At 39.5% G+C, this 18,006-nt stretch overlaps 1 protein-coding gene across 3 annotated transcripts in view; it reads left to right on the forward strand.

The window, feature by feature from the left end:
* Window positions 1–18,006, forward strand: part of snx13 (sorting nexin 13) — a 220,710-nt gene that overhangs the window by 38,150 nt on the left and 164,554 nt on the right. For all 3 annotated transcript variants that reach the window (XM_039736162.1, XM_039736163.1, XM_039736164.1), the window contains exon 4: window positions 11,155–11,244. In XM_039736162.1, coding sequence (XP_039592096.1) covers window positions 11,155–11,244 — 90 coding nt within the window. The remainder of the gene's footprint in view (window positions 1–11,154; window positions 11,245–18,006) is intronic.

Genomic DNA, 18,006 nt, shown 5'->3' on the forward strand with positions numbered 1-18,006 from the left:
CCTGACCCAGTTTTTCCAACAGTTCATCGACACGGGGCATGGGATAAGCATCAATTTAGAGACCTTATTCAAGCGTCTGAAATCGATACAGAACCGAACCGAACCGTCTTGCTTTGGGACTAATACGACTGGGCTGCACCAGTCACTTTTACTTTCACGAATTACACCCAGTGTCAGCATCTTTTTACCTCTTCGCACAATATTTGCGCGCTTCCGGTATCCGAACGGCCGCATCTGTCTGCGAACATCAGGTGCAGTGGTAATTTTATGTTTTGTAATGTTAGTCTTGCCTGGTAAATCTGAAAAGACATCAGTGTTCCGTTCTATCAAAGATAACAGTTCTGTCTTTTGCGTGTCAGTAAGATCGTTACCAATGGTAACATCGGACTGAGAAACAGCAGCCAAGGAAGTGTTAACCTCTTGTCGGTCGTGCCATTCCTTCAAGAGGTTAATGTGTAAAATCTGGAATGGTTTGCGCCGCCGGTATTCTAACCTTGTAATTTACTGGACTCATACGCTCCTCAATAATGGCGGGCCCTGCCATTTAGCTAAGAATTTGTGTGGATCCGAGGGAACCAGTACCAAAACACGATCGCCAGGTTTGAACTCACGGAGCTTGCTGCCTATCGTAAAGGCGCTTCTGAGTTTCCTGTTCTCGTTGTTGGTGTTCCACAGCAATAGAGGAAAGCATAGAAATTCTGTCTTGCAACGAAATTAGTCGATCTGCAAAGCTTGGACCTTAGCTGCTCTCTCGTTTCCTATCCATTCCTCACGCACCACATCCAGGATGCCTCGCGCCGCCTGCCGAATAACAACTTCGAAGGGACTCAAGCCAGTGGGCGCCTGTGGTGATTCTCGCACGCGTACAAAACAAACGGTAGGACAGTGTTCCATGTTGTGGGATCATTATGAGCAACTCGCCTGATCATCTGTTTCAATGTTTTGTTAAATCGCCGGTTAAACCATTCGTTTGAGGATGGTAAACAGTAGTACTCAATTTCTTAATAGCAAAGCTGTCACACAATTGTTTCATCACGCGAGAAGTGAAAGGTGTGCCCTGATCAGTTAAGATTTCTCTAGGGATACCAATACGAGTAAAAGTTTCACATAGTGCTTTGGCTACAGCCGAAGAGTTGGCCTTTTTCAGCGCGATCATTTCTGGATATCGTGTCGCATAATCAACCAACACCAGCAAATATTGGTACCCATCCTTAGTCTTAGGTAATGGTCCCACAATATCTAATCCCACACGCTGAAAGGGAACTTCCAATATGGGCATAGGACAAAGGGGAGCCGAGGAGGCTTATAAGCAGAGACGATCTGGCAGTCTGGACATGAAGTACAAAATCGTTCAACATCTTTTCCCATATTAAGCCAATAAAATCGTTTTGATAACCGGTCTCTAGTTTTGTCGGCACCGAGGTGCCCCCCCAAGATGTGTGAATGTGCCAGATGCAAAACAGTTTCCCTATGTGCTTCAGGTACCACCAGTTGTTCAATAAATTCCCCCTCCAAATGATCTGAGATCACTCTGAAAAGGCAACCGTCCTTTTCTATAAAGTGTGGGGTTTTCACACCCCCGGAATTACGCTCTTGGTAATAAGAGTCATTAGCAGGGCGAGCCTGTTTAAATGCATATTCTAATGAGCTATCAGTATGCTGCAAACGCACAAAATCTGATTGTTCGTTAACACTCGGTTTGTGTTGGGGCGTTTGCAATCTGGGAAGATGTAGAAGGAGCAGCCCATTCTGGAAGATTGTCGGGGGTGACCTCCTCCGTCTCGCTGGAGAGATCGGGTTCAATATCTAAGTTGGGCTCTAGATTTTCCCCGGCCGCTACCAGTTCTTCGTCTTGGATTTCTTCTTCTTCTCCCCCCCCACCAAGTTCATTAGTGGACTGGACTACTGGTCCCTTACATTTATTAATCAGTTTGGAAAAAGGGCATTTCTCCGTCCTATGAGTAATGGCCAAGGGCACGAGTCGAAGCGGCAGACCAAACCTTAAAGTGCGCCCCCTATAAGTTAAAGGAAGAAGTAAAGTCTGATAATCTTTAACATCACCATGTACACAGCGTATTTTTACAGTCTCACAGTCTCTAAGGCATTGTTCATTAAGACAGTCTCGTCTCACAATACAAAGGTCACTTCCCGAATCTAACAATGCTGAGATTTCTTTGTGTCCCAATTTCACCGGGATCAACAAGCCATCTTTTCCATCCGGACATGTAATAGTTGAGCAACAAATCTCGGCAGTCCAATCCCATTGAATGAGCTGGAGACAAGCGACAATCTCTTGCCAAATGGCGAGCTGATCACATCGGAAACATCTACGGTCGGCTCCGTTTCGAAATATCCTCTCGGCGTCCACGTCGGCGTGCTCTGTAGCCTCCACGGTCTTGTCGACCGCTGTTGCCGCTGTCTCCCCAGAAACAGGCGTCCCATCTACGACTGGATTTCCGGGTCCTACCTGACCCCATTAGATTTTCAGGTCCTGCAGCTTGTCGATCGAAGCGACGAGAATGTCCTGGACGTTCGTTCACAGGTTGCGAAGCAGCACGAAATCCACCGCTCTTTCTCCAAGTGGACTGTGAACCCTCTAATCGTCTGGACATAATCGTTAATGATTTAATATCATGGCGTAGAAATTCATCTCGAAGAACTTCAGGTATGCCGCCAGTAATATATTCCTACAACTGTTTCCATTACGTCTCCTTCAAACCAACAGTGCACTTTATGTATCAAATCTTGAATTTGCGCACGGATTGGGTCATCCATGTTTAGTTTCCAGTCTTTAAGTGCAAATGTTTTAGACTTCTGAAATAAGTCTTTGGCGGCATCCATCTGTGCAACCACTTCTGGTACCACTTGTCACGCTTGGGTCACAGATTTGCACAGAGACACAGAAGGTCGTAGAAAAAAAGAAGGATTTTTATTCAGACACCGCAAACACATGAGCTTAAACGTGCTCCATGACAAGTCAGATATAACAGTTCCGCTAGGAGCAGAGAGAGATAAAAGCAAACAATCAATTCCCAAACTGACAGGCGCTGCAAGGCTTATAAGTCGGCGGAGTACCGCAGGCTTGTATTACGCGTTATAGTGCAAGGATAAGGAGCAATGTGTAGTCAGTGTTTCAGGGTTTGTGGTTTTCCCAGGGCGTCTGTCTCTATTTGGGGTGCGATCAGCCCTCCAGCTCACATATATATATATATATATATATATATATATATATACATATACACACATACATATATACATATACTGTATATATACACACACACATATATACATACTGTATATACAACATATACATATCTACATATATACTGTATATACACATATATATACAAATCTACATATATATATCTACATATATATATATTAGGGGTGGGACTCGATTAAAAAAATTAATCCAATTAATTAGAGGCTGTGTAAGAATTAATCTTGATTAATCGTATGTAATCGCACATAAATTTGCCCCAAATCATAAATGTTTTTTTTTTTTAATTTAAAACGGTTTTAGTGGGTGACAGAATCAAATAATAGACATGGACATGAATATTGTAAACTGAAGCTGTTTTAATTTCTGAAAAAAAGCTTTTAAACTGCATTTGAATTCAAAACAGAAACAAAAATCATCCCTGGTTAAAATTGGGCAGACTTAAAAATAAAGTGGTAGTTTAAGTACTTTAAGTACATTTTCAGAATAGTATTGTCTTTAAATAATAATAACCAAAATTTCAACATAAAGTGCAGTTTTCTTCTTAAAAAAATAAGTCAGAAACATAAAAGGTAATTTGACCAGCTTACTCTTTAAACTCTGAGTAACATTAGCCAAAATTATTTTATACATTAGGCTAAAACAGTGTGATCATTGAACATTTTGTAATTAGATGTATTTAGAATTACTAGGTCACGGAAGTCCAATGATCCCCAGTAAGAGCCACAAAGTCCGCTTTCTGTAATGCATCTAATTTTGCTTGCTTTTCAGTGTGCACAAAACCATGCTTTTATCAAGGCTTCGGGGTAGTCGAAATGATCAGTCGTAGGAACGCGCTTTATTCCGACTCTAACATTTTTGTAGCTGTGATGTGTGCATCAGTGTAATGGATGTACCAGGAAATCATGCATTGACAAAAGTTCCGTTTGCTTGGAATTGAAAGTGTGATTAAATCGTTATTTTTAGCAGCGTTATGGAGTACATGCATCGAAGCTTCTCAGCTGTGCTTGTGCTAAGAAAGGGAAAATTTTAAAAATAGCGTAACATGATTCTCGTTAACCTAATATTTTTCATACGTCCCAAACCAAGGAGATCTGAAGGTAAAATGAATCAGGTAGCGCGTACATAGTCAGTACACCCCTCTCGGAATCGAACCTCGAATGTCGGCGTTAGAGGCTTAAGACTCTACAATTAGCCACAGCGTGTGGCTTGTCTATGCTAAAGTATGTATTGTAGATCGGGTATATATATACATTTATATATATATATACCCGTGTACGCAGTGGAGAAGTAGAAGTTATGAAAAGAAAAGGGAACATTTTAAAAATAACGTAACATGATTGTCAATATACAGTAATTGTTTTGTGAGTGTTATTGAATGTTGCTGTCATCAAGGATTTGATTATCATTATTTCTTTCAATCAGGCTCGTATTTGTAGGATGTGTTCAAGTTACATTCCGTGTTTGTCAATCGTTGTAAAGATAAGAGGTTTCATTCATCGATTAGTTCCTTACTGCATCAATAAACAGCTCGTCTTCCTTTTATCTGTGATGTGACAAACTGCATGCACGGGTTTTTTTACACTGTCTTCCTTTAGCAGGACATTCACTTTTTCCACCGTGTGCTTTGTTTCCGCAGTAGCTGCACTTATGAATATGATTCTATGTATAAGGCGCTTCATATTTTTTGCTGCCTTCTCAATTGTGTAATTGGTTTTGTTCAGCACTCTTTGGAACTGTTGCTTTTGTCTGCGCATTGCGTCAGTTCACGTGAGCTGCTTGGTGTTCTTGCATCGAAGGTTCCCAGCTGTACTGGTGCCATCTCGTGTAATGTCAGCTAAGACCCGGCACTTAAAAGTTTCTCTCGCAGTTTCAATGAGTTTGTGCCAAACACCACCCTGACCATCTCATCTTCCTCTGCATAAGCACAGTCCTTCACCCGTGAACATTTACCGGCAGTGTTTGTATTGGATTGCCGCTGATGGCGGCCTTATATGGGCAGGCACTAAATTGCAAGCGCTAGTGGCAGCCTGTCTATGAACTTAATTTAATATAAACTTACGGTTCACGCCGTGCTTTGTTTCCGCAGTAGCTGTACTTATGAATATGCTTGTATGCATCATTTGCTTCATAATGTTTTTCTGCCTTCTCAATTGTGAAATGGCGTTTTGTGCTCATCGCTGTTTGGAGTTCTTCCTTGTTCTCTACGTACTTACGTAGGAGGCGTGATGATGTCACACGAAACTCCGCCCCCCACGGCCATCTCCAACTCAAGACTCCATTACATTATATGGGGAAAAATAGCTTCCAGTTATGACCCTTATGCGTAGAATTTCGAAATGAAACCTGCCCAACTTTTGTAAGTAAGCTGTAAGGAATAAGCCTGCCAAATTTCAGCCTTCTACCTACACGGGAAGTTGGAGAATTAGTGACGTGTGGAAAATTCAATATGGCGGCCGACAATGGCGTCATACCACGAAATAAGTATGCATACATGGTTTTGGTTAGCGCAGGGAAGCCGCCTACCAAATTTCGTGAAGATGGGGCCATAAATAAGTATGTTCAACATGGCGAACGTTGTCGACCGTTATGACCGTTACGTGTAGAATTTCGAAATGAAACCTGCTTAACTTTTGTAAGTAAGCTGTATGGAATGAGCCTGCCAAGTTTCAGCCTTCTACCTACACGGTAACTTGGAGAATTAGTGATAAGTGAGTCAGTGAGTGAGTGAGTCAGTGAGGGCTTTGCCTTTTATTAGTATAGACTAGCAGAATACCCGCGCTTCGCAGCGGAGAAGTAGTGTGTTAAAGAAGGTACGAAAAAGAAAGAGTGTTGTTCTCATATCTATCTATCTATCTATCTATCTATCTATCTATCTATCTATCTATCTATCTATCTATCTATCTATATATATGTCATGTGTTTAAGAAGTTATGAAAAAGAAAAGGAAACATTTTAAAAATAATGTAACATGATTGTCAAAGTAATTGTTTTGTGTATTTGGTGGCAGCGTCACAAAGTTATTTTCGTCTAGCTGCATCAGAAAATGTACCACGACGTCTGACACGCCTCCTTTTTACTGTTTTTTCACAGCTTGGATTGATGCTGTCATATATATATACATACATACATACATACATACATATATATACACACATATCTTCATATCTACATATACACACATATATATATATATATATATATATATATATATATATATATATACCTATCTACATCATATATACACACACATACATACATACACACACACAAATTATATATATGTGTGTATGTGTGTGTGTGTGTGTATATATACACATACATATACTTGTGTGTATGTTTGTATGTGTCTATATGTGTGTGTATAGGTTTGGTCACTGAGTGCAAGGGAAAAATAATAAATTATAGTCTATAAGTTATTAAACAGTAAAACATTAACGTTTTAAGAAGTACAGGTACATTGAAATTACATTTTCTATGTGAGCGTTCAAATTTGTGCCTCTGGTAATGTGCCTTACCGGCATTTAAAGAAAATTAGTTTTGTGTCCTCTGCAGTGTTAAGAGAGAAGCTTTGGTTTGGGATAAAAGGAAAAAAGGTGTAAAGAAAGGAAAGTTGCCTTTTTCTTTTATATAGTATAGAGAGATGTGTTCGCTGACGTTATGATCGCCTTTTGGGGACAGTCGCGGTGGGTCTTGTGTAGACTGGTGAGACGTCCCGCCATTAATCGGCTGTGATGGCACTGTCAGTCCTCCACTCCTGTGCGTGTCTTCATAATCCGAGCTGAGGACCTCATAATCGTATCGTGCAAAAGAAAGTGTGAATCGCCTTAATATTATTTTGCCGTGGTGTAGAAAAGGGGTCCGTGTTTGCACTTGTCTGGGCTATAGCCAGGGGGAGGATGAAAAAAATTAAAAGTGTTCACTTTGACTTAAGGCAGAAGCGCAGTCAGCGTCTCAAAGGCCGGCACAGCTATGCACGCGCACTGGCTGCTCGACTTTTGCTGGGCAGGAGACCCCAGTTTTTGCAGACACGTTCATGATATCAAAAGTCTCGCTCTTTGGAGGTCATTCATATATATATATATAGCAAAATACCCGCCTACGCAGCAGAGAAGTAGTGTGTTAAAGAAGTAATGAAAAAGAAAAGGAAACATTTTAATAATAACGTAACATGATTGACATTGTCATGAGTGTTGCTGTAATATATATGCCTGCCTAAATAAGTCACCCTCATTTTGCTCTTACTTTTTTACCGTTCATTTAATCATGGCTAATGGCGGAAAAATTATAAAATGGAAGGAGGATGGCTTTACCAAAACAATTATTGATGGCGAATCGATTATTCATAAAGCTTGAATTGGTGATCTGTTTTTCTGTGTTAACCTCACATTTTTTCATACTTCTTCTCAAACTAAGGTGGTGCAAGGGTAAAATGAATCGGGATCGCTGATCAATGTAATCGGTGTACCAGGAAATCATGCATTGACAAAAGCTCCCCTTTGCTTGTAATGGAAAGTGTGATTAAATGCATTATTTTTAGCGTTATGGAGCACATGCATCGAAGCTTCTCAGCTGTGCTTGTGCTAAGAAAAGGAAAGATTTTAAAAATAACGTAACACGATTGTCAATGTGACCTTTTGTAAGTAGTGCCTGGAGGATTCAGTGTGTAAAAACTCTAGAGACATGTGTGTGTATTAACTTGTGGATTTTTCTGTGAGTATTTGGTGGCAGTCTGACGAAGTTGCTTCGGAAGACGGCGTTAACTGAGCTCAGCTCAGAGCGAAATAAGATGAATGGGAGGGAGATGATGGCGTGACTCCCCACCCTTAACTGTTAATCCCCACAAACACAGTCTTCGAATTTGCATAAGCACACCCTTCACCTACAATTTTAACTTAGTTACAAAGTGATCAAAACTCTTGTTTATATCCTGCGTCCTCTCATTAAACTTGTATCCCGCATAACCTGTGGGCATGTGAAACGCCAGCGGTAGCCTGTCTATGAACTTAATTTAAAGTTTAGGTTTACACCTTGCTTTCTTTCCGAGGTAGCAGCACTCATGAATATGGTAGTATATGTCACTTCGCTTTCGCTTCTTATTGTTTAAGCTGCCTTCTCAATTATATAATGCATGTTTTCTTAAGCGCTTTTTGGAGGTCTTCCTGGTTTTCTACGCACTGCGTTGACAGTCAGTTCACGTGATTACGTGGGAGGCGTGATGATGTCACACGAAACTCCGCCCCCCACGTCTTTCCAGCTCAACTCTATTACAGTTAATGGAGAAAAATACCTTCCAGTTATGACCATTAGGCGTAGACGGGAAGTTGGAGAATTAGTGGTGAGTGAGTGAGTGAGTGAGGGCTTTGCCTTTTATTAGTATAGATTCAGACCCCCTTCAATTTTTCACTCTTTGTTATATTGCAACAATTTGCTAAAATCATTTAAATTAATTTTTTCCCTCATTAATGTACACACAGCACCCCGTATTGGCAGACAAACAAAAGATTTTTTGAAATTGTTGCACATTTATTAAAAATTAAAAACTGAAATATCACATGGTCCTAAGTGTTCAGACCCTTTGCTCAGTATTTAGTAGAAGCACCCTTTTGAGCTAATACAGCCATGAGTCTTCTTGGGAAAGATGCAACAAGTTTTTCACCCCTGGATTTGGAGATCCTCTGCCATTCCTCCTTGCAGATCCTCTCTAGTTCTGTCAAGTTGGATGGTAAACGTTGGTGGACAGCCATTTTTAGGTCTCTCCAGAGATTCTCAATTGGGTTTAAGTCAGGGCTCTGGCTGGGCCATTCAAGAACAGTCACAGAGTTGTGAAGCCACTCCTTCGTTATTTTAGCTGTGTGCTTAGGGTCATTGTCTTGTTGGAAGGTAAACCTTCGGCCCAGTCTGAGGTCCTTAGCACTCTGGAGAAGGTTTTTGTCCAGGATATCCCTGTACTTGGCCGCATTCATCTTTCCCTCGATTGCAACCAGTCGTCCTGTCCCTGCAGCTGAAAAACACCCCCACAGCATGATGCTGCCACCGCCATGCTTCACTGTGGGGACTGTATTGGACAAGTGATGAGCAGTTCCTGGTTGTCTCCACACACTGAGGAGAGGTAAGACACATGACAGCCCGCATGGAGTTTGATAAGACACCTGAAGGACTCTGAGATGGTGAGAAATAAGATTCTCTGGTCTGATAAGACCAAGATAGAACTTTTTGGCCTTAATTCTAAGCGGTATGTGTAGAGACAACCAGGCACTGCTCATCACTTGTCCAATACAGTCCCACTGTATGTATATATATGTGTGTGTATGTATGTACTGTATATGTATATCCAATGCACAATTATCTTCTTTATTTGACTTTCTCTTTAGATACTTTTTAATTTTCCGTTCTTTCATACAAAATTTCGTTTAATAATTTCACTTTTTCTTTCCTCTTAATCTTCCATTGATCACTTATTTTATTAGGCCATTCCTTCTTGTTGCGTGCCCAGTTAATTTTTTTTTTTTCTTTATGACTGACAGAGTGACTGAACATTCTTTTCCTACCTGATATAGTTATCTCTTCATTTATTTCTCTTTTCATTCATTGTATAGCTTATTTTTATCTGTCTTTCCTTGGCTTACTGCATATTTGCAATGATTCAGTCTTTTCGTGTTTTTCTTTAACATTACCCACATACAGTCAAAACATAATTCAATATATTTTTTTATTTAAAACATAATCAATCTATTTAGTTAGTACTTCATTCTGTTTTTGATTTCTTTAAAGGACTGTCTGTTTGACATGATAAGCCTGATTGGTGTAGTACTTCCACCTCACAACTTTCAGGTTTTTAACAGTAATAGAGTATTTAATCTTCTAGCTCCTATTTTATATAACCTTATCATGTTTTTATTATTTATTTTCATTACATTCTTTTGCTACATCATTTAGCTTGATATTAAAATCTTGAAATCCTTTCTCTGTGTTAGCAACTGGTGCTTTGTTATGTGCAAGTCTGAATGATGTTACTGTTTCTTCCTCTAAACAATGCACTGTCTATTAAGTCTCCATAGGCTGTCCTTATCACTTCTTCTATGTAGACCTTGAAATCTGTTTTTTGCAATATGTAGTCCTGTCTTACACCTCATTCATTTACTGTGTTATTTGTTTCACTGCTGGCTACTTGCACTCTTTCTGTGTGACCTATGTATAAAGCCTCACAGTATGTTTTATGATATTGTAAATTGAGTCAGATTCTTGAATAAAGATCTTTCTGTCTAGATAGAGAGATGGTACCTTACTTATCTCAAGGGGAAATGTAGCTTTTTACAGATGCTCATTAATAAATATTTTAACAAACAACAACCCCCCAATACACATCAGAATTAAAATTAATTTTTAAATGGTAAACTTACCTTTATTTTTAAAAGTTGAGAGAAATTTTTAAACCATCTGTGCTTTACGCAAAGTACATATTCCAAAAATGTTTTGATAGCTTTTGATTGACCCTAATTTTACCCTTTTAGAAACAGTTGTTATAAAATGAAAGGACCTGTGCTGATTTTTTATCAGAATAAACGAATAGGTTCTGTGCAAATCCCACTTTTAGTTATTTTATCGTTTTTTTTAAATGAAACAATTGATAAGATATTTTTATTTAATCTTCAAAAACTTTTATTTTCTCTTGAATCAAATCAATGTGTATTATATACGGTAATGTGTTCATTTGTATTATGTATTTTAAGTATTGAATATTGTACCTTGAAATTTACTGCTGATCTCACACAAATCGGAATAATTTTAAAATCATAATGCACTGGCAGCATGAATAAATTTTTAATATGGAAATACAAAAATTGTGTGATTTAGTTGATATTAATCTGTGGGAAGTCTTTGGTTTTGTTTGCTAATACTCTGACAGAATATAATTTCTTTGTATTTTTAAGACATTAGAAGAAATGAAACAAGAAAGTAAACCAATAAAAATAGACAGAAGATTGACCGGTGCCAGCATTATCGATGAGCCTTTACAACAGGCGAGTATTTATTTTTGTTTGTCCTTCTTTTCTTGTATGAACACTTGAATATCATTTTTAACTACTGCTGAATGCAAGCTTTCTTTGAACTCCAGCATTTTGTTATGGTATAGTATTATGGAAATATGGGATAAGACGATAAAAAATCTAAATGGATTTTAATGTAAATACTGTATATAGAAAACGTGTTATTTTTGCACTTAAAAAAACCTGAAAACAAGGCACACCTACATTTATATGCTCTATAAACACTTAATTTCCATATTTTATTGCTAGCACATTTAGTTTGGAATAGGGGTTAATATGCAGCCTACAGTTCTTTTACATGTGTAAATGAAAACCAATACTGAGATTTAGTACAAAAGAATATTTTGTGTTTATCTGGTCATTTCTAGTCAGCCCTATCAGTCAAACATTTTATTTGTTTTTGCCCATATTAATAAATTGTTATCATAGATCAAACTCCGTCTTTAGCCAGTGACAATTAATGCATGTTGTAACATTGGTATTTACATACATAACATTAAAGGATTAATTGTACCACTATTTAGTGTCATTCTCTTTTAGATGCCTGTAATCAAATATTGTCCTTTTTGAGTAAAAGAGTCATAAAGGGCTACATCAAAGAAAGACATTTGGAGTAATATTATGTAGGTTAAGGGTACCAAAGTACAGCAGGCATAATAAAACATACAGGCCATATGTACTGAGGAGTTAACAATGTACTTGACTTTCTCAATAGCTGCTGAAACCTTTGCAGAAGAAGAAAATTGACCTTACAAATGAATGTTTGTGTAGACTCATTGCATTATAACATTGATGTGCTTTATTAAATCATGATTGTAATTTTTTACAGGTGCATAAGTTATTGACATTTTTTACCCTTAAAAACTATCCGCTTGCTTCATTGAAACAAAGCCTCCAGGGTTTTTTTGTTTTCTCAAAATATTTAACCTAGAATATAATGCAGTAAAAAGAGGCAAAACAGCCTGAAAGGTTTGAGGTATGAATGTATGTGTTGCCTAAAGCATAACCACAAGTTGACATAGAGCTCAAATACCCATATGCTTCTTTAGGAAATGCACTGTTTTACTTGTCTTGGTGAAGCCAAATGTATAACATGTTTACAGTAAAACTGTCAGTCAAGAACCATGTCATTGCTCATGTTCCACTCATGTGTGCAATGTCATAGTATTAAAGTGGAGCTTGCATGTTCTCCCCGTGTCTGTGAGGGTTTCCTCCCACAGTCCAAAGACATGCAGATTAGGGGGACTGGCGATTCTAAATTGTCCCTAGTGTGTGGCTGTGTGTGTGTGTGTGTGCATGCCCTCCGGTGGGCTGGTGCCCTGCCCAGGGTTTGTTTCCTGCTTTGCGCCCTGTGTTGGCTTGGATTGGCTCTGGTGGACCCCCATGACCCTGTAGTTAGGATATAGCAGGTTGGATAATGGATGGATAATACTTGTGCTTATCCAATATCATGAAAAATCCAGATGCTATCTTCCGCCACTGTTCTTTTCTAATATAGGCTGTCAGCTGCTGGATATTGTCTGGAAGGATCAATTTTCTGTTATACAGTATGTATAGCTTTGGAATAGGGCGTTGGAGGATGGCAGGGATTAGGTCCCTCTCTTTGCTGTTTATGGGTTTATTGAATTATGCAAGTGAATACACATTAGAATTTGATTCCTAAGTGTCTGTTTGATGACATGTACCAACTGATCCCATTAGCTGTCCCGTTTCACCAGTAGAGGAGAGCATTGGATGCCCATAGAGTACCCATACACATAGAGTAGTAGCATTGGATTTCTAAATTAAGAATGGCATTTTTTAGTTTCTTGATTTTACAGTAAACACATTCACTCGTGGCTAATTGTCTCTTCTCTTTAATATATACAAGTATGCCTCATTATCAGCAAAGAACTCTGAAATGCTGTTGCCTTTGGAGTCAAGGAAAGGCCAGTGATATTGTTGAATAATATTGCCACAAGCTTTGACTTGAAATCTCATGTTGTGCAAAATTATGAACTGTACACACAAAAAATACATATACAGTGATCCCCTGCCTATCGCGGAAGTTACATTCCAGACCCATCCGCGATAGGTGAAAATCCGTGATATAGAAAGACCACATTTTTTTTATAGTTTATGCCTTAAAATACTCACATGTTTTAAACACATGTAAACTTATTAAAACACACTTTAGATACACTAATGATATGCATATGTCGGGCTATAAATATGAGTAACATAATAATAATCGTCATCATCATAATAAAAATAATAATAATAAGTAATGTATATATACACCTCTCTCTCTGTCTCTCTGTATATGTAATGGAATATGTAAAAATAAAAACATTTTAAGCTCAGTATGGGTACTTACCAGTGACAATGCACTCCATAACTTTGATGATGAATTAGCTGCAGCAATTTACAGCTCTTCTGAAGGCTCACCTTCAGGTGGTTTAGGAGGGGTATCTTTCTGCTGCTGGATGCCAACTTCCGCTGAAGGCATTGACATGTCTTCTTTGTTTCTTGGGGTAAGGAACATTGTTATAGGCAGTTGCTGGTGTTGCTTCTTCTTCTGGGCGAGGAGTTTTTTTATAGACTTCAATGGCTAAATCAATTGCATTGTGAAATTGCAATGCCCGAAGCATTTCGGGATCCCAATGGTCTATCATGGCCTGCAGTTGTTTGGCCATTCTCATAACTACTGCCAGCCAATGAAGTGATAGGCCTTCGATCGTCTTCCTTCCCTGGACCCTCTTCTTCCTCCTCCTCCTTCTCCTCCTCTTCACTTGCAGACTTTGCAAGTTCAATGAAATCTTTGTCTGTTAGAGGATCTGAGTGTTTATCAATGAGGTCATTAACATCATCATGCGTCATGTCATTGAAGCCTTCTCCTCCTAGAAACTTAGCCAGCTTGATTGCCTTGTCCACTGCTGAATCATGAATTTCGTAAGGAGAGAACCCTTTGTAGTCGTGGACACATTCTGACCACAAATATTTACAACAGGCATTTAAAGTTTCCTCCTTCATCTCTCTCAGCGCACTTTGGAAATTTTGGAGACACGTTGCTATCATATACTGACGCCAGTATGCCTTTAATGTGAAGTTTTCATTGGAATCCACTGCCTCGACAAGGTGGCGTAGGGTGTTGCGCTTGTACAGTGCCTTGAATGCACATATGATGCCTTGATCCATAGGCTGAATCAGCGATGTTGTGTTTGGTGGGAGGAATTGTACCTACACACCTTCATAAAATAAATCCAGTGCGTGACCTCCTGTGTTGTCTATCAGCAACAGCACCTTGAAATCGAGGCCAAGTTCAGTGAGGTACTCTTTCACTGCTTGAATGAAGCATTGGTGGAACCAATCAGCAGTGAGGGATTTTGTAATCCAAGCCTTTGAGTTATGCATCCAATAAACTGGCAGCAGGTGCTTGTTCTTGTTCTTCAGGGCTCTGGGATTCTTAGCCTTATAAATTACCCTTGATTTATCATGTGGCCAGCAGCATTGCCACACATTATCACAGTCAATCTGTCTTTGTGTGCTTTGAGTCCAGGGGCTCAGGCTTCATCATGCATGATGAAGGTACGAGAAGACATCCTCTTCCAAAACAAGCCAGTTAGCAGCGTTAGCAGCAGCCAATCAGAGCCCAAGAGAATGAAAATCTGCTCTGATTGGTTGAGTCTCCTCTTTCAGCCAATAAAGGGCATTGTAAGAAATCATCTGGGTGCTGTAACGCAAAACTCTTTGTCTGCCATAGTGACTGCTGAAAACTGTATGCTTTTATTATGAATTGGCTGCAAATTACACTTGAGTTTTTCCGCGATATAGTGGGGGTGCGATAGCTGAACCATGATAGAGTGGGGGATTACTGTATAGTGAGATTTGTGAGGCCTCGACAACCCCCCAGCTGTGCAGTGTGCCGATACTCTTACCAATGTAGGCAGGAACTGGTTGTCTACTGCCAGTGCAACTGCAGGTTTGCAGACACCCCTGGTAACACGTATGAGAGTAGTGTTCACTCAACCCGTCGGTCATCAAATAGAAGAAAAAATCCGGCCCACAGATGAGCTTGCAAAGATGGCTCCTTCAGATGACCTGGAGTGCTTCCTGTTTTGCTTTGAATGCAAGGCTGCTTTGATGTGCTGGGATAAGGGAGGCTGGGCGGATATCTTGGCCCGTTTTCAGACTGGGGAGGCCCTACAGATCATGTGAAACCTTTCTTCTTACAAATCATAGACTTGATGACTATGATTTCCTGAAACAACAAATCCATCTTCATATGGCTATGAGCTCCTTGGCCAGGGGAGTTCCGGCTGTGGCAAATTGATCCAGAGTGCCCTATCCAGGGACAGGTGGTTTGAATCTGCCAGACTCCCATTTGGTCTACATAGTTGACATTTCAGCAGATGATGAATCATATTCAGCAACCCCATTCTACGTATGCTGGAGCATGTCTCGATGACATAGTCATTTTCAGTAATGTGGGTTGCATCTCGACCACCTACAGGTAGTGCTTTCCAGTTTGAGGCTGTCTCAGTTCATAGCTTAACCTCAAGAAGTGTAAACTGGGGATGTCGGAAATGCATTATTTAGGGTACTCTACGAAGAAAAGTTTGATTAAATCTCTTTTGGACAAAGTGGGTTAGGTGCTTGCGTATCCACATCCAGAAACACTGAAGCAGGTTCATGCTTTCCTCGCACTCACTGGTTATTACCGGAGATTCATTCAGAATTTTGCACATAGAGCTGCCTGTCTCACTGACTTGACGAAGAACAGAAAGAACCACAGCATTCTCAGGACCGATGATTGTAAAAAGTCCTTCTCTGACTTAAAGATAGCTTTTTCTTTGTTCAACCAGTTCTGCGGGATCCAGACTCTTCTAAGGAGTTCATTCTATAGACAGGTGTGAGTGCATTTGGTTTGGAGGCTGAACTTTGTAAGAGTTTCAATGGGCAAGAACATCCCATCATGTTTTTAATTACTCAACCGTCAAAAAAAAAAAATGCTTGGCCATCAAGTGAAGTGTGGAGGTGCTCCGCTATTACTTTTGGTGTAGGTGGTTTACCCTGGTGACTGATCACACCTAACTCCAGTGGCTCTGCAGGCAGAAGGATGTGAATTCCCGTCTTACTATATGGTTTATTAACTTTCAGCCATTTGATTTCAAGGTTTGCAATTGTCCCTGTTCACCACACATCAACACTGATGTTCTCTCGCTTCTTGGACTGTCGCTTCATACACACTGGTGTGAACAAAGCTGGGGGAGGGATGCAACATTTTTAAGACCTCGACAAGCACCCAACTGTGTGCTGCGCTGACACTCTTTTATTAACACAGACAGGGACTGGTTGTCCGCTGGTAATGCAGGAAATATTTAAAATCTACCACCGACCTGGCCGTGTGCTCACTTTGTGTGCAGGAAGGCTATCTGATGTTTTGGTCTGAGAACGGAGCAAACGCAGGACGACATCATCGTCACTGCTTGCATGCTGCATGTGTTTGACTGACAGCTCCTGTGTGAATAAATGTTGAGAACAGGAAAGCTGTTTTTTTTGTAAGCGTAAACTCACCTTCTTCTCTCTTGTGCAATTCTGTGACCCACATATCATAATATATATACTGTACTGTATACAAGGGGTTACAAAGAAATCTCTAAAATACTGGGACTCCAGCAAAACACTGTGAGAACCATCATCTTCAAATGGAGAAAACTTGAAACAGTGGTAAATTTGCCCAGGATTTCCAGCTTAGCAAAATTACTCTTAAGTGCATATAGAAATTTCAATCCGGGAAGTCACAGAAAAACCCAGATGAACATCTAAGGAATTACCCACCTTTCTCAGCTCAAGTTAACATCAGCACTCATAATTCCTCCATTTGAATGACACTGGGCTGTGTCTAGTAAGCCAAAAACCACTGCTAAACAAGAGGAACATAAAAACTTATAAATCATTTGGCTAAAAAACTTTGATTGCTCTCAAAACTTTTGGGGTAATGTTCTGTGGACCAATAAGTCAAAAGTGGGACTTTTTGGAAAACTTGGGTCCCATTTAATCAGGCATAAAGCTATCACAGCTTTCTACTATAAGAACATCCTGCCCACAATCAAACATGGTGATGATATGGGGATGCTTTGCAGGTTCTGGACCTTAGCTATTTGCCATAATGGAGGGAGGTCTGAACTCCGCTCTCTTCCAAAATGTACTATAGAATTTCTGGTCATCAGTCTGTGATCTAGTGCTCATGTACAATTGGGTTTTGCAACAACAACGGGTCCATCTCTGATGGCTACAAAAAAACAAAATAAGGCTTTGCAGTGAGCTAATGAAAGTCTTCACTTGAATCCCATTGAGATATTATTGTGGGGCCAGGGTAAACTCCTGGACTGACAAACGAACAGCCATGGTAGTGTATTATATATAAAGATATAGGTGGTGTTGAACTTTTTTCCTTTCCTTATATATATATATATATATATATATATATATATATATATATATATATATATATATATATATATATATATATATATCAGTGGTGTGAAAACTATTTGCCCCCTTCCTGATTTCTTATTCTTTTGCATGTTTGTCACACAAAATGTTTCTGATCATCAAACACATTTAACCATTAGTCAAATATAACACAAGTAAACACAAAATGCATTTTTAAATGATGGTTTTATTATTTAGGGAAAAAATCCAAACCTACATGGCCCTGTGTGAAAAAGTAATTGCCCCCTGAACCAAATA

The sequence above is a fragment of the Polypterus senegalus genome, chromosome 15 (genome assembly GCF_016835505.1).
Source record: "Polypterus senegalus isolate Bchr_013 chromosome 15, ASM1683550v1, whole genome shotgun sequence".
NCBI classification, from domain to species: Eukaryota; Metazoa; Chordata; class Cladistia; order Polypteriformes; family Polypteridae; genus Polypterus; species Polypterus senegalus.